Genomic DNA, 18629 nt, shown 5'->3' on the forward strand with positions numbered 1-18629 from the left:
CTTTTAAATACATTTTTGAAGGAGCTAAAGCTGTGTTTTCTTGTCATCTTTATTCAAGTATTTCACAGCAGTTATATTACAAATTACAGTAAAATGTTCAAAATTTCCAGAAGTTCAAAAAAATTAAATAACTTACTTCAAACTAAAGTAAAATGAAGTCAAAATGCAAAACATCAATTTAAACACAATTCTGAATAAAACTATAGAATCCAAAATATACCATAGCTGATGAAGGAAGTCTACTTAATCCACAAAGTAGACACACGTTAATGAAACCAAACAGGACGTCCCAATGTCTAAATAACCCAATGTACAAGACACAAAAGATGCAAGTACAAGCCCAAATTCAAGCTTATGGTGTAATTACAAAATAAAACAAAAACAAAAGACTATCAGCTGCAGGACCTGCCATTCACGAGACTGAAGGTAAAACCAGCGCTGACTCACCAACTTAATTAAAAAAAAAAAAAAAAAAGGAAGACAAGATATTACAAAACCCAGTAATCCTATAAATACATTGGCATATGAGGAAATCAAGTAACAATACAGAGGACACAAAGCAAAACAAAACAGAATAATCACAGGTGAGATTCAAGCTTGCAAATACAATTAACTCCAGAGCCATCACCCAAGAGCAACTCTATCACTCCAAAGCAGCCCCCCCAGCCCCCAGAGAAACCTCCTCCTCCTGGCTGGCCACATTCCATAGAGTCCAGGACAAAGACTCACACAGGAGTTTATTTGCAATTTTCACAACAAGAAACAAGGAAGAGAGGTCAATTTGTACAAACTCTTGCCAGTGCTATGTGGCAAAAAAATTAAAAACATACAAAGAGTAAACAAGTTTAGACCACATGGATAGATTAACAGCTGTTTTAACTCTATAACCACCAGACATCTGTAAAGGAAAACAAAAACTGAAGTGTGGTTATTTGGGCTAAGAAGGCGAGTATATCATTTTAGGTAAGCTGTCCACTAGAACATCTGGTATTAGCTACGTTTCTCTAAAACAACATGGCAGCTCCTCAGTTAGTAAAGTTGCCTCTTAATAATTTTTCCCAATCAACAACTGACAGTAAAAATTTTCCTTTAGAAACCTGACCTTTAGAACCTTTTTTAATGTTAGGCATTAGCTTAAACTTGCTTTTTACACTCACTGGTGACTAAAATTCTCAACTGTTTTAGTTTAGTTAATATATAAATTTATTATCTTCTTAAAAATGAACGCAGTTTTATCTTCCACAAGTGCTGCTGTTACTTGAACAAAAACTTCTTTGAGTAAGTGAAACTGGAATAAATATTTTTAAAAAATTCTGCAGCAAGAACCTGAGACTTGCAAAAAACCCTTTTATCAGAAACTTGCTACAAAAAATCTGCTACATTTCATTTAATCAAATCTTAAAATTTGTAACAATTTCCATCAAAATACAAAATGCTGTTAATGTACCAGACACATAAATATCTCAAACAGGTATGATGCTAATAAATACTAAATGAAACATGGAAAAAAATCCCATAATCAAATCTGAGATCAAAGAATCTCATTTAAAATGTGTTTTCTGCTTGTTTTTGTTGTTTTTAATCGCACTTTCCCACCTAAAAAATACAGTGTTTCTGCATGGGCTGCATTTCGGTGTAACTAGATGTACATGAATGCTTAAAACTTTTTTCTGCTATTACCTATGAAGAAAAACGGTGGCATTTGGGGGTGAAAATCTAAAACAGGCTGATGTTTAACCATAATGGACAAAGCACTTTGGATGACTGCAGTAGCCCAAGGCCCGTGTTTTCTCTCTCTGCAGCACTGCCTGGGATGAGCCGTAGAGGTGGAGACAAGTCCCTAAGCCTGGGTTTGCACAGGGGAGCAGCGTGACTACAGTCCTCCATAAACACTGTTGGTAACTAAAATACAAAAAGCTGAGGTAGCTCAGGATCTCTGCAGTAGTCTGTTTTCTCTAGTTAAAAACTAATCACACTGCATTGCATATTTCTGGACAGACACTTCTGCAGCTATGTAGGGACAGTCACAATGAATTATTCACGATGGGAACACCAGCCAACTGCTCTAGAACACTTTCCACATGGGTGTGAAATAAACCAGCCCTGGTAATGTTCTAATACCGAGCTTGTGACAAAACATAAAAACTGCCTAGACTGTTCTCTCCAGCTGCCAGAAAGGAAAGGTGTTGAACCACACAATTCAGACCCAGAGAACTCTTAGAAAAGATGGATTCAAAAGGCTCTCTTCCAATCCTCCCCACAGTAACAATGCTTTGCACAGAACGACTTGTGAAACCTAAGAGAAGTTTTATATTCAGCTGAGGTTGGGCTCCAGGACTTTGACCAACTACAGTGTCTTCTTGCCTGCACTGCACAGTCCAAGCTATATTACAAACACAGACCTTCCCAACAAAACCTGCCAGCATTAACCTTGCTTTCCTCAGAGAACTCACACTGGAAAACAAGGACATGGTGGGAAAATGCTTCATTTTTAGATACACAGAAGAGTTTCACTGTGTAACTTGTTTCTAAAATAAAATATATACCAATGAAAAAGGAATTTCACCATTTTGGTAAAGTATGTGGCTTTTTCAGTGTGTCTTAGTTTAGTTCTGTAGAGTAAGACAGGCATTATAGAACCATAACACTGGCTGCCATCCAATGAAGATAATACAATTCATCCTTTTGGAGATCTTCATTCTGCAGACAGCTTTCTAACATTGCCATTTACTATAATCCAAACAAATTGCTTAGCCTTATCTTTCTCAATTGACTAAAAGGCACATTAAAGGCAGTTCTAGAGAGCCTCATCTTCAAATTACTGTACATCCAGTTACTCAAGATTCCTACCACAATGCATCACTGCCTTCTTTAGGACAGATTTTTTTTGTCCATAACCCCAGAGAAGAGAAAAATTGGAAAAAAAAAATAAAAAAAGGTTGCCTGTTTAAAAATATTCAACTTATATCTGCTCCTTCCAGTCCTCTTGTATGTGTTGGTCTTCACTTTGCCTGAAGTTTCCCCAAAGATAATGCATGTAGAGTGAACAAGAGCAGGAATGAGAACAGTTTCTGTAGCACCAAAAATCTCCAAGCTGTGGCATTGTATTCTTTATTTGTATCAGAGACAACTATATGAAGTTCCGTTTGGTTCTTGTAGGCTGGTTGGTTTCAGGTACCTGAGACAATAGCACCAAATTCAACAGAAACAAAAAGAGAGAGCACTTAAGACCAAGGCTCTGCACATACTTGGTGCAAATGGAAACTGAATGGCTCAGAGGACTGCTCTCCCATGAGCAGTTTGAGAGGATAAACCCACCCATCTTGACGAGTTCACAGGAATGTTTCAAACACATGAACTGTTCTTTCCATCTCCTGCAAGAGACACAGACCATTAACCATTCATAAATATATACAGAGGGAAACAGTTACTTTATGTGGTAGTACTTACTGTGATACTTTTTTTAATCTGAACAAATAAATATATGAAAACAGACGTTTCTGTCTATTAGCTGCTATCTGCTAGCAAAATACAGTAAAAGAGGGAACTCATTAAAAAAGCAGTAATACAGAAAAGCACTCTAGTATGACAGTCCATGAGAAAATCAAGGCTTATTAGGGTCACTTATATAATTAATGTGCTCAATATATATTAGGAAAGCATTGCAGTGGCACACTGCATGAGTCCAAGTCTTACTGCATACTTCTGCTGTTGGTGACCCAGCTGTAATCACAAGTCTGCACAGTTTGGATAATCAAAGTAAAGATTGGTCTCTACACACTCCTACTGGACAGATGCCTTATTAATCTACATAACATCTTGCTCAGACTTTCAACACATTTTTAGGTGAAGATGGCAGGGAATAGCATGAAAACAGTTTAAAAAGTATTCTGTAGAAACTCTACAAAACCCCCCACTATGGCTTTTCAGGTTTTGTTGTAAATTATTCATGGAGAAAAATATTTAGTGCTCAGTGATCCAACTGGGAAGTAGCAATTCTTGTCCTTTTCTCAGCAGGGCTGGTTATCAGATGAATCAGCAAGCTGATCCAAACCCTTCTGCAGTTAGAACAGTGGTGATGGAGGGAAGACAGACCCAGAGCTGACATCAGCCTGTGCCAATGGTGAAATGACCAATTTGCTGTTGATGTACAGAAGGCCTTGGAGGGCAAACACTTCAGTGACAAAGGATGATGGCAAGGCAGACACCCGGCTTCCACCATGCTCCACTGACCTTCCCAAGGCTGCACTTACTGACCAAGAGAGTGTTCGCACTTCTAAGGTCTTGTAAGAAAGTCAGAATCTACAAACTGCGTGGACCAGAGGGGGGTAATTGGTTTTGGCCTAGTTACACCAACACAATTAAAGGCAACTGCAGCAATGCTGGGTCAGGGTGCCTATGAAATCACTACTTTGCACCATTGTTAGTCATGCCACAAACATGGAAACTGCTTTAACTCCAATTTACACTGCCAGCATGTGCTTTTCATGCTGCTGTAGTCTCTCCTCTTTTTCCTCCCTTCTTCTACATTCAATTCTTAATCCTCTTCTGCAGAAAGCATTCTTAGAAACAACTGCCTGTTTCTAAGTTACCACACTAAGCTTTTTTCTTTCTATAGATACCTTCTTCAAAGTCTATTACAGGCTTTTGCCTGCTAGTAGAACAATAAATTGACAGATTAACAGTTTCTGAAAAGCCTATCTCACAATATTCAGATAAAGAATAAAAGAAGCTGTACAACATCACCTCTATAAGTTGTGATTTGTCATAGTCTCTACGATGTCTGTAGATGCACTGACTGAGGAGTGAATACAATCTCTCAAGTTGGTCAACAGTCAGGTTGTCACTTTTCTTAACCACCAAATCAAGCAGTTTCTGTTGGAACAACAAAAGGTGAAGAGGGTTTCTAGAATAATTTTTGCATTTTTTTAAGGACAAATCAGAAATGCAATGTCTTTTTGAAGCCCTCCTTCAAAGGGATACATACAAATGAAATGAACCACACCTGGGTATCAGCAAGGCCACTGCTTCAATGTTTGTACAAAAAGAACTTGATGTCGCCTTTCACTTCTCTGCTTATACCCACACTTTTCTTCTTGTCTAAGATTATTTTACTCAGTACAGCTGGGGCAATGTTTGGTCTTTTGGAATGCTATTGCATCCTATTTCATCTTGGTTGGTCGTTGTAACAAAGCAAACCCAAAAAATTGCTTTGACAGCCAAAGTAGACATTTTTAAGCATTAACACTGAAAGGGAAAAAAAGTACCACCACAGGAAAACATTTGATCTTCCACAAATGTTGTTAAATGCAACAAAAAAAGAGAAGGGGGTAGAAGGAGGACACAACATATGCAAAATTTCTCATAACAAGGGTGAAAGTATTTTACATAGTAGCAAAGAGTGACATTTAAGATTTTTTTTCTCGTGTCACAACAATTCTATGGTTTCTGAAGATATCATCATCTGTACGCCACAGAAAATGTGATCTAAATTTCATAGGTCGCAGTAGGTCAACCTACTTTTTACAACAGAAGATAGCAAATTTTGTTGTAACTTTAACTGAAAAAAAACTGAACCTAAAAAAAACTGGAAGAAAATTAATTAGCAGTTTATAATGCCAAAACATCAACACAAAATCCCATTTGCTTTCCAATCCACTAAGTTTTCTCCACCAAGTATACCCACACAGGAAAAGATGATGTTAACTCCCAATTACCAGGCACCCAGCAGTTTCTTGGTACCTGGCACAGCAAATTAACACAAGTGAGTACCTACAAAAATGGCAATTAGAAGAGTGGACTGCTAGGAATTCAGTGTCCTTACTGGATTATAAGGGTAGTAATGATGGGACATTAAGGATTCAGTAATTTCATTAACCTTTCATCTAAAAAACACTGATTGACAAATCATTTCCAGAAGTCACTGCAATTGTAATACTTGTCTATAGTCAAAACTAAAGGGAATGTTGCTTCAGACCACAGAAAGGAAGCTTTTTCAATGGAGTCTGTTAATAGTTCAAATTTTCAGTTCTGTTACCTTTAGTCTGTCATGGTCAACAATGACAGAGGGTAAGGGATCTAAAGGTTCCTCTGGAACCTGCTCCAAACTTGTGGGCTTTGACTGATCCACAGCGACTTTTCGCGTTTTCTTGCTTTTAAGCAAACCTGTAATTTGAAAAACAATTATCAGCGCTGTCAGTCCCACAAAATGCAGCTTCTTATTTCTTCACTTCAGTTTGATTTTGCTTGTTGGGTTGTTTCAATTCAAGCAAACTGTAGCACTGCACATTATTCATCAGCTTTGCTGACTTCTAACGCTTAGAAATACACTAACCCACAGTTCAGAAGACACACACAAAACTGGCTATCCTTAAAACCCAACTCCAAAGCGCCAGCTTTGAATGAAAACTGAATTCCATGAAGACTTTTCTCATCCTATCTTTCTATTCAACAACAAATTAAACAGCTGCAAAGACAAGTTCACACACTAAGCAAATGCTGGAATTCTTTCTGCTCAAGTGAAACAAATCATCATTTTTCTCTCTAAAGCATCCCAAGTCTTCATCACCACAGTATTCCAGTGTCTGCTCTACTCCAAATCTCATGTGTTTGTTACACATTTCTGTTTTCTTCCATCTTTGTATTCAACCTATTGACCAAAATCTTATCTCCTTATACTCTCCCTACATTCATTCACTATTTTTCTCCTCAACTATTTAAAATGCCTTTTCTTCTGAGGACCCCTGTTATTATAACCATCCTAAAGCATACAAAATGCACCTACCAAATTCAGAAATGTAAAGGCTCTAACGCATCATGCTCTTCTTGTGATATTTCTAGGCCCTTTCTTGTATTATTCTCCTTACCCTTAGAGAAAATATGTATGTACAAACACAGCCAACATGTACACAGTAATCTTCTCGTAATTCAGATCTCTCATTAAAGCTCATTTCCTTTGTAAAGCTCAGCACTAACTTTTGAAGTAAAGATTCCATTCTTTTAGATAATTCTGAAAGCTCATTAAAAAGGCAATCATGCATAAGGCTTCTACTTCTGTTCCCTGAGGAAACTCTCTCTCATGTCTTCAAAGGACACGGCCCCTTCTTTTATACACCACCAGGATTTTCCACCTCCCTATCTTCTTCCTGCACTGTTATTGTGTTCACTGTGACTCCAAAGCCAGAGACCTTCTCCACAGATAAACAAGCTTGCTTTTGCGATGCATTAAACTGCTTCAACTTTTGCTACGTATAATTTTTTAAAGGAATGCATTCTTTATTTCTATGCTTTTTTTATCCCAAGTCAATGATGCTATTATCATATTCTCTAACAAAACAAGTCAATATCTATCATGCAGAACAAAATATAAATCAGACAGAATATACAGACCAAAAGAGGTATTATATTTATTTCTATTTATAATATTTTAAAATATTTAATTATTGTTTGAATGTTATCTCAGTATTTCCCACAAAGCTGACAAATATGAACACAGTAGTGTTAAGTGTGGAGATACACCTTCTTACCTAGGATAAAAATACAGCAAGTCAAATTGTACTTCTGTGGAATCCTCAGGCTCTTTCTCCCTCATGGAATTTCCCAGAGCCTTCCCTAGGACAGACTTACCATAAAGTTTCCCAACCGGGGCAGACAGAAAGAACTTCCCCAAGGACTCCTGCTGGACACTGATCCATCCCAGTTCCTGTCCCTGTATGTCCCAACTTCCCTTGGTTTCTCCTTTCCCTGTTTCCTCATTGGTTGTGGTACCGCTGGTGGCCAGCCCCTTCTTCCCTTGGTATCATCCCCATAGTCCCCCAATAAAAGCCTTGTGCAGAGCACAAAGTTCTTTTATCTCTGGTTCCCTTTTGGCATGCAGAAATAAACCTTGCTGGAACTGACCACACAGAAGGCCCTTTTGCCTCTCTTTGCTGAGCTTGCCGTGGTGAGTGAGGTGTGTGTGGACTTGAGTGCCTTGCCTGAATGCTTACCCAAACAGCTTTTCCACAGGAGATGCTTACTGGGAAATAAGATACAGGTAGCAGCAACCACTATCTAAACCCCACACTGCTACATACTTCTAATTTTTCTATGTGAAATTAAATGCTGTAAGCATACTAAGAGTTTCAAATAAATAGTCAGCAATTTATAAAACATTACTATATAATAATTTCAACACAGGATATTACAGTGAAAAATACAGACATTAACTTTGGCACTGAGATAATGACAGAAACATGGAAAACAAGCTATACCTTCTTTATCTGCTTCAGCATCTTTAGTTTCAATGTCTGTGCTCTGTAGTGTTCTCTCATTATTGCTGCAATGTGGTAACTCAGCTTTCACCAGATCAGTTCCTTGATTTTCACTGGAAGCTTCCATTTTCTCCTTTGGCTGATCTTCAGATAAAGATTTTTGCTTGTTACTAGACCAATCACTGTTGCCACAGGGTGAAACAGCATCAAGTGATTCTACTTTACCATTATGACAGGCTGTAGCAGGTACACCTTGGGAGCTGTGTACAGACGTCTCTCCATTCACACAGTCCCTTTTCAATGTAGAGTCCTTCTTTAATTCCTTCTCAGCACCAAGGGTACTACTGTCAGTAATTAACAGGGATTCATTTGAGCTCTCCTCTTCTGTGGATGCAAAATTGTTTTCCTTTCCTGATGTCCCATTGTTAAGCCTCTGCTCTGCATCTATATCCATAATATCACAAGAGGATTCATCATTTGTCATAGAGAGGTCTCCTGTTTCCTCTCCGTTCTCCTCAATGCAGTCAGTGCTGATCTCTAGCTCTCCATTTTCTAGCAATTTATTGTCCTCACCATGATTTTCATCATCAGCAAACTTTGCATCATCTTCATCTTTCTTTAAATTATTGACTTTCCTCTTCTTAATAATGCCTTTGCCCCACTGGGAGCGCCGTCTCGATTTTCTCCTGATTCGAACTGAAAACAAACACACAAACAAATGCTTTTAGATGCACAGGTACCCCTCAGTAAAGAGACCAGGATATAAGAATATGGTGCTGTGTGAGGCAACCAAGTATCTTCACTCTTCAAGGAAAAATAAGGTGTCTGTTGATTTCAATGTCAGCAAATTAGAGGTAACAAGGAATTTTAGAAGTATAAGGAGTGGCCACTCAGTCATCCACTCAATTCCTAAATGATGGAAACAAGACATTCCTACTTAAAACAGCTAAGCAATGGTGTAGAAATTTGGGTAGCTCTTTTGGGTAATGAGGATTCAAAGACAGTTATTCTCATTTTCCCTTTTTAGCTCCTCAGCGATTTGAAATGATTACATAATAAAACAAATGAAAGTGCAATCCATGGATTCACTTTTAGAACAATTCACATTGGAAGGGACATGAGGAAGCCTCTAATCCAACCTATTACTCCAACCAGAGTCATCTGTGAAGGCCATATTGTGCTACTCAACTTGAAGCAATATAGGCATGCAATTCCTTTTTTTCACTATTTCTCCAAGAAATTTTCCTTTTTCTTATTTCCTAGTTTTATTTTCTGTGCCTTTGAAAAGTAACAAAATAAACTATTTCTCAGAAAGGCCACTTTATTTTATTAACCAATCTGCAGTGAGATACAACTAAGGTACTGATCTACAGGTTTTGGGGCACATTTGATGAGCATATGCAGAAGGAAGACCACTCCAACCTAATGGTATTGTCAATATCCTTTTCAAAAGCACTAACTAGACACAACTCAGAAGATCAGGAAGACACTGTGAAAAAGTGAAGCTTCTACATTCAAATCCAAGCAATGATAAAGACCGTTCAATTATTGCAAAATTGCTTAAGTTGTGGCCAGCTATTATAAATGAAAATCACGGCCAATAGTAACTAGAGACTGACAAATTTCCTTCCCTTTCAAAGTGAACTCTTATGCTGAGCACCTCCATAATGTTCTCTACATTTGTAAGTTGCTTTGATTTATGGGGTATTAAGTTCTACACTGGTGTCTGCCAACCACACACTGAGTTACAAAGACCTTGCTTTGAAGATACAAGCACAGTGCAGGTACAAGTGTTGACAATTAATTCACAGACACTCAGAAGCACAGTTGTACTTCAGAACGTCTCCCCATGAGTGCTGTATGTGAGCAGGTAGTTTAACAACTACATTAGGAGTAAATCCTAACCTTTTAGCTTTAAAGCCATCTAAAGTTACAATCACACTGCAATAAGAACAGTTTCACTTAGAATGTGTATTTACTGTTACAATGGAGAACTGCAAGATTTGAAGGGGGGAAAAATCCCCTTTCTCCAGCCATATTCAGGATCTGATAGTGACTTCTACAGTCAGTGTCACTCTTTTACTGATGAGCTACAACCTACTCACATAACTTTTCAAGAGTTCATGTATTTTTTCCCTAGATTATGCAATAAAATTTTCATTAATCACTGAACCAGCAAATCTGAAACTAAACAGGGAAATGTAAACTTACAGACAAAAATAGAAATAATACTCTGTTAGGCAACAAACTGAACCTCAGAGCAACTCCAAAGATAGGTAAATAAAACACAGAAGGAGAATACAAGTCTTTTAAAGGAAATCTGGTACATCCTAAGCAAATAAATAAATAAGTTAAATTTTTAAAAGATACACTGATTTTTGGCTATTTAGGCAGACTTTGCTGTAATTCAGATAGAATTCAGAGTATGTACCAGATATATTGTGAAGTATATTTGTATCAGTGAATTGTACTTTAAATATTTACTGGTACATCCCTTCTGTCCACATTGTGAGTTTCACCTGGGATGAGAATCCATGATTTCCCCAAACACACAAGTACATTCCTAAAATTCTTAAGTGTGCGAGAAATCACCTTAAAGCAAAATGGAATTAATCCTTGTATTACCGTCTCATTAAATTTCAAGTCTTTCCCACCTGAGAGTCAGCAAGTCCAGCTCGCTCAGTGTCTCATGCAGTATTTTTGAACAAACATTATGTGTGGTTTTTTTTTTACCGCAGTTTTTAATTAGGACAAAGCAACAACAAAAAGTGAGGCAGCAATGTCTTTTGGGATGAGAGAGGAAATTCTGGTTCCAGATCCTTAGCAACCATTGTTACACAGATTTTTCTTTTACATAGAGTTGAGCCTCTAAATTAGTGAAAAGTTGAGCAAGGGATACAGCATTTAAAAACAAACCCCACCACCAGTCTTTCTGTCCTGATTAATTCCCCCAGTTAAGGGAGTGGTACAAGGAGGAGAAGTGTTTAATGGACCACAGAACCATGTGACAAATTGTAGACACTGACACCAGATTTCATCACCTGTATTGGTCCCCTTTACAGTAACTGGAAATAAAAAGGCACTACTACAAGAGTATCATGGATCTGAGAAGCTGTCGTAAGAGGCAGGAAACTGTCCTACAGGACAGTTGATTATGACTTTAAAAGGATGAAGGAGCTACCACAGGGCAAAACTGATGCAAAGGGCTGCTGGGGAGGAACTAATGGGTTAACAGATTGCTGCTAAAAAATAAACTTAATCTGGAATCCCATCTTCACTACCTTGATGTTTGTATTTTAGAAGATTGTAAACTATCAAGAGCAGAATGACAAACTTTTTATCTTCTAGTCAGTATATACTGATTCATGACTATCAGCTTCCTGCAGGTAACAGAATGGGACAGCTATTAACAGGAGAAAAGCTTTGAGTGAACTTTGTTTAAAAAATGAACATAGCACATACAATTGCAACTTAATGCCTTAACACCTTTTCAATTACTCCTTTTAAAACTACTCATCAGAAATCTCCGCATTGATACCGAGTCTTTTGGCATTATTTGTGCCAGAGGCAGTGGAAATACTATTGTCAAAAGAATCCTGCTTTATAGAACTGAGTTTCTCTAACTCAAGCTATTATAATAGCAATTATTCACACATGAATACATTCACTTGACTTCTAATTTGGACAACTATTCACTCTATAATCTTCACATAACCTCTACAGATTTGCCAAAGGGATCTTAATTTCAGTTCTAGCTTCTGTACGGTTTGCTTTTTTGTAAATCACTACTAAGAATTTTTAATAACAATAAGTATCTGTCTGACCACAAATCACACCTAACATTTCACTCAGGTTCACAATAAGTTAGTATCAAAACTAAATTTCACCTGCTCTTTTTTTCCTAAAATGCACAATCTATGCAGAGAGCATTTTTAAAGTGCTATGTAATACAATGCAATTAATCACTGAATAGAAATTTACTCTACATTTTGTTAAGCAATAAGTGAAGTTTCTCAATTCTTCCATTCCTATGTTAAGACAATTTCAGAGTCATCTGAAAGATATATGAACAAGGCGGACAGCATTTCTCCTAGGTATGATTAAAAATAAATTCTGTGCTGTCCTTACTTCAGAAGGACTAGACCTCTAGATGAAGTTAAGTAAAATGAAACTTGCAGCAGACTCAGAAATTCTGAATTCTTGCCCACTGACAGGTGCTGCTTGGAGATTCTCCAGTCAGATACACTAAGTAATAACAACATCATCTGGTAATGTAAGTACCAACCCTGTCCAGAGCAGAGCACTGTTCTTGGCTATTAAAGAACAGTCATAGTAGGGAAAAAACCCCAAAACTAAAAGCATCCTAAAAATTATGAACCAAAAAATCTCACTTTCCCAAATAACTCCTCCAAGACCTAGAGGCAACCGTGACCTTTCTGTTTACTATGGTCTCAGGAAAAGAGATTTCAAAAAAATGGGTGAATGGGACAGAAGCTTTGGAGCTGAAGTGTGCACAGTTGCTGTTCCCCAAATCCAGCAGTACAGTGACAGAACTGTAGACTACAGAGAAATAAAATTAACAGTGGAAAAGAAAGAAGACATAATTAGATTATTTGAAGACTGTCAATTATTTACAAGCAAGTCTGCTTCCCTTAATGTGGAAGAACTCTAATAAGATGCAGCAGAGATCTTTCTCTTGAAATTTCTGTAGTTTGACTACTACAGTACCTTGAGTGCAGCACAGTATTGAAGGCTAACAAGTTCACTTTATGCTGCAGAGAAGACTCTTCCATGCTTCTACACTGCTTAAAACCCATCAAAGAATGTGAATCATCTGTCAGTAAATGATAAAACTGACATCCATCAAACAGTAAATTCTCAGTTGCTACTGTATTTCATGAAGAATTCCTGGGGATTAAAACCCAAAGAAGATTCTCATGGCAAGCAAGATCACCATGGATCTAGATTTTTAGTCTGCAGTATCAAGAACCACTTAAAGCAATTCACATGTTTTAAGTTTTTCTTCCATGATCAAAACTCTCAACACCTTTCTGATGTCTTGTGTGTAAAGTAACTCAAAGCCTTGAGAAATCACTTATAACCAGCAACTTACACTCCCTTATACAACATCCAGGATATCTATGTACCTGCCACAGTAATTGAGCTGCTTCCAGTAGCTCCACATTCCTTACCAAGAGGCACTAAATAGTCCACTTGAAAGTCTCTGGAGTTTCTACTCACTAAGTCCCAAACTGCAGTCAGAGATAAGCAGCAAGAAAGAACAGATCACAATTCCACAATGGCTTAAAAAGCAAAGTGAGGTGCCAGCTTCCACTAACAAAGCCATTTCTTCCTCCAAAGCCAGCTATAGCATTTCCACTGCCTCATTTGTGCTGGCATTACTGTTTCTGCAGTAAAACAGATAAGGGAACTAAATCCATCTGAAACATTATGTTGTTGGGGTTTTTTCTGGGTTAGTTTTTAACATCTTTGGTTGAGCTTTCCAACTCATGAATGACAGTGCTGGCACAGGGAACACAGTGGGAATATGCCAGCAGCAACAAGGCAAGACAGCCTCTTTAGCAGTGCCCTGCAGTTTGACCAGCCTAAGTGACTGTGGAACCAACCCCTAAAAGATATAATTTTCTTCACCTAGACAGAAGGACTCAAGGCACAGAACTGACAAACACATGAAAAGAACTACATACAACAACTTCACATATTTATGATTTTTATCACCTTACATAACAGCTTATGTTTTGTAAGCCAATACTTGAAGAACCTGGGCATATCTACCCAACACAGAGTAGTCAAGTTTCATTAAGAGGAACTGAAATAGGTACAAAGCAAACCTGATTGCAGCATTCCCAGTATTTTCTTCCCCAGTCAATTGCTTTCCCCTACCATCCCCAATAATGCTCTCCACTCAAGCTCTTCCCAATATTTCTCATGGAACTATCCCAGTGTTTCCTGTTCCTCCCCACCCCAGATGAACTGGACACAGGACACAGTCCATGGTCTGAGGTGTGCATGCCATGCCTGGTCAATACCATGTTTTACCTGCTCACCTACCATTTTCAATCTATCTCCTTTTCCTGCAGTAGACATGTGCATTTGTCCAGCTACCAATTTTCACTAAACCTGCAGGAATCTAATCTTTCAGGTCTCAGTTCCCATCAAATCTGTCTGAACTCCACTAAATGATTTAGAAGTTATTAGGGGAGCAGAGATGGACAGAGAGCACAGGTAAGATTTTCTTGGGAAACCAAGATAAAAATATAATTTACATGAAACCAGACTAATTACATGAGTGAAATACAAGGCAAGACCATCACGCTGGAAAATTCCTTTAATGAAGTCAAATGAAGTCAAAAGAGAAAAGACAATCAGATTAATGTCATCTGTGTAGATAATTTTTAGACTTTTCACCTGTGTAGATCTGCTTATTTCCCCTCTGTACAACAGCAACTACTGCAGCTATACACATCCTTGGTACCTTCAGCTGGCTCTTAAGGACTACTGAATGACACCTTCCTGCTACAAGAGAGCCATGAACAAACACAAGAAAAAATCATGGCTACTGGGTGGTTTCTCTGTCAAGGAGGCAAAATCTGAAGTTAATAAAGGTAATAATCTCACTACTTCTGCAGACAGAAACACTACGTCTTAATTTAAAGCAAACATTGTCACAATTTTCAGAAGGGAGGAAGGAAAGGATCTATCTGGTCTGAAAACTGTTTTTATTACATCACTTGTGCATATCACTTGGAGGGAAAAAAAAGCCCCAAACTACTTCAAAAGATATTTTTACCTTGTTTACAAGAAAGATGATGAAAATGCTTTCAAAGAAACCTTAAAAAGAGGCTGAGCCATCTTGCATTACTGAGTTATAAAGAAGAGAACAAAAGAATATAGAAAAGTCACTGATCAGGTAAATTGTAGAACCCACTTAGCCCTCTGTCAGAGAAAAAGACACTTGATTAATTCAATAGGCAGGTATTTAATAGTGATGAAAGAAAATTTCTTTGTCACTAGATATTACTGAGTTCAAAAGTTTGATGGGATCCCAAAAAAGAACAGGCAGTCAAGATTTATTAGAACTCCCACAAATTCACTAAATTGTATTTTAAATTAGAAGAATTTAAAAGCCTATGGGGTTTAAAAGAACTGTTAACTAACCTGGAATCATCAGCTACATTGGTATTTCCTTCAAAATCAGGCAAAAAAAAATTATTTCTCAAATGTTTGCAACTTTCTTTTAAAGCATCTGGTTGAAGGCAGCACAAGAGATCAAAACCACTCCTAACCAGAATGCCAACTCCTACACTACCCAGAACAAAATGATAGTTAGACAATAAGAGACAGTTGCACCAGCTCTGAGTAAATATATCCTCACATTCCAGAAAATCTTTTTAATGGTGCTTTCAAGTAACAGTACTTGCCTCTGTCTCAAGTGAGAATTAATCCAAGTCAAATCTCAAAAGCAGAAGAAAACTAAACAGTAGCAAATACAGGATAAGTGACAAAACAGCAGCTACAAGGATTTTCATGTTAGCATCTGAAGGACTGTTATTTTGCCAATATCCAATTCTCGAATCCAAACTCAGAACCACACCAAAACGAAAAAAAATAGTTCAAATGATCAAAACCATATGGAATCTGGTCTGCCATGCCCTTTGATAAGGCATTGCTGCAGTCCCAGAAGCCTGAAGTACAGCAATCACTGACACCACTGTCACAGAAAGGTCAAAGAAGAGACACTAAACAGATGAAAATCGGACAAAGACTGAGAATAAAACAGTTTCTGAGAAAGACTGTAAATGAAAGACCTTTTCTTTCTAAAAATCTTTTTTAAAAAGTCCTCCAGACAAAACAAAAGCCTTTCCATTATAAATCAGAAACAAAGTGTTCCATAGGACAGCAAAGATCACCCATTTGGGGGTGAAAAAGAGAAAACCAAAAACCAATCAAGCAAAAACATCCAACACAAAAAGGCAAAGAAAATATTACTTACTTAGAAACATTTTCTGCCATAGTTTCTTAGATTCTTGCTTAGTATCCCTACAGTCCTTTATAGAAAGCACACTAATCACTTAAATTACTGGGAAAACTTAGCAGTGTGTTTACTTCATATTTCATAAAATGACTTTCATATAAAACTTGTATTTTTAATAGTTTGCATAAGACAAAGGACTTAAATTTTCTTTATTTGCTCCAAATGCCATTTTCACAGCTATGCTATTTATCATATGGCATAAAAAACATCTTCTCTATGAAGAAAACATAAAATCTGCAGTCTATCACTACAATATATTATCATTAAATGCTGCAAAAAAAGATAAGAATGCAAAGCCAAATCTTCCCCACAGAGTTTATTCATATGTAACACTAAAGGAAGCAAGTTCAAGACAGTAAATTGGTATGTACCATGCCCCATCTACTGGCAAGATGGAGCAGTTGGATACAGTTTTATTATACAGGGTCCCAAATATTAAAGAGATGCTAATGCTTTCTGAGCTAATGTCTATCTAAACCACTTAATTTAGCAAACACACCAAACTGCACACTGCAGGTAGTTCCCTTTTCTACACAGCTCCATGCAAAAGGCAAAGTAAAACTCTTCTCAGTAGTGCCCAGTGACAAGAGGCAATGGGCACAGACTGAAATACAAGGCACTCAAAATTAAGAAAAAGAATTTATTGTTTGCATCCAAGCACTAAAAGAGGTCCCCAGGCATCACACACAGCCCCCATTCTTGGAGATGTTCAAAACACAATTGGACAAAGCCTTGAGCAACCAGTTCTGAAGGGAGCTAGACTAGAACATCTCCAGTGGTTCCCTCTAACCACTGTCATTTTGTGATTCTATAATCATAAAACTATTTATATCAGACTTCTGACATTCCAAGTTCCCACCAGAATACTTGCACTTTTATCAAAATACACAGTTGAAAATTGAAATATTTTAAATTGTGGCAGAACGTCCCCAAATAGATTCTCAGCAAATTCTAGTAATTCAGTACTTTTAAAACTCATCTATATAGTGAGACACAATCCACACAGCTCTACCTTCAACAAGGGAAAGGGGAGTTGCAGATGAAATGTAACTCAAAATTGTGTATCACCATGCCTTGAAACAGAAAATTTCTTATTCACATTTCCAGCAGCCCATCTGGTCCAGTCAAATTAACAAAATATCTAAAATACATCAGAAAAATGAAATGAATCACAAAATAACAGTTAAGTAAAAAACTAATTCAAGTTTTATACAAAATATAAAACCTCAGAAAACAAACCAACAAATAATAATCCAACTCTCACTCGCTACTGTACTAGCCCTGGGCAGGACCCTAAATTTGACAAGGCTGCTGCACTGTCTGCAGTCCTCTCTGTTTTTAGAGAAGATACTTGACAATTATTTCTTTTAGAGTTCTAAGGCTTGTCATCTGAATTAACCTTATTGCAGCTCTTTTCTAAAACACCGTTATAAAGCCCCTAAAAACAGTAATAACTGATCAGGAAAATAATGTTATGAATGGTGATTCTTTCCTTAGATTCCTCTAAGGGAAAACATCAAGTTCACACAGCAGAAAACATGCAATTATTTTCAGAATTATTGAAAAGTATGGTTTTATCCTGTTTAAATAAAATACTTTAATATTTTTCTTGTTACTCTGATTGTGCAATACATTATAGACTTTAAAAAAATAGTATTTCATGACCATAAAAAAATTCCACTCTCCCTCTAAAATAATCCCTCTTCAGAAATCCCTTCTCCAAACTTATTTCTTCCATTTAAACAATCGCAATCCACAGTTTCATTTTCTGCTATTTGAGCTCCCCACAATCTGCTCAGTTCTGCTCTCACTCTTCTCTAGCCTATCCTCCAAGTACCCTTTTAAGACCATTTCTCTTCTTCATTTCTAGTCTCTGCTGAACTGACCACATCAATCTTCAAGGGTGCCCATGTACTACTTGAATCCTTTCTGCAGGTTTCTGATTGCTCATCAATTCCTGGTTCTCTCTCTTGATTACTAGATGCATCACATCCCTCCTGGACTAGTTACCTTTCCCAGACTCAGCCTTAAAAGGCAGATTTTCATTTGATCGTAGATCCAAACACCACTAAGCCTCAATTTTTCTTGCCTTCCAAGCTAGATCACAAAAATACCAACAGGCTCAGTGCCTTAACAGTAACTTTGTTGTTTGCACAGAGACACTGGAAATTTCCTGCAGCTGATGGCTCGAGTTTTCAAACAACTGCTGCTGCCTCCACAACAGAGGGGAAGCGAGAGAGGCACTGGAACTGCTCTGGATGCGAGTCACCAGCGAGGGCTGCTCTGCCCCTTCCCAGGGGATGTCCAGCTTGGAGGTCTAT

General features: G+C 37.6%; 1 protein-coding gene across 3 annotated transcripts in view; it reads right to left on the reverse strand.

The window, feature by feature from the left end:
* Positions 1 to 31: 31 nt before the first annotated feature.
* ATAD2B (ATPase family AAA domain containing 2B) overlaps positions 32 to 18629 on the reverse strand; it is a 75106-nt gene continuing 56508 nt past the window's right edge. For all 3 annotated transcript variants that reach the window (XM_021529792.2, XM_021529790.2, XM_021529789.2), the window contains 4 exons: positions 8253 to 8948; positions 6038 to 6165; positions 4747 to 4875; positions 32 to 3374 (listed from right to left, as the gene is read on the reverse strand). In XM_021529792.2, coding sequence (XP_021385467.1) covers positions 3333 to 3374; positions 4747 to 4875; positions 6038 to 6165; positions 8253 to 8948 — 995 coding nt within the window. In that variant the 3' untranslated portion in view covers positions 32 to 3332. The remainder of the gene's footprint in view (positions 3375 to 4746; positions 4876 to 6037; positions 6166 to 8252; positions 8949 to 18629) is intronic.

The sequence above is a fragment of the Lonchura striata genome, chromosome 3 (genome assembly GCF_046129695.1).
Source record: "Lonchura striata isolate bLonStr1 chromosome 3, bLonStr1.mat, whole genome shotgun sequence".
Lineage (NCBI taxonomy): Eukaryota > Metazoa > Chordata > Aves > Passeriformes > Estrildidae > Lonchura > Lonchura striata.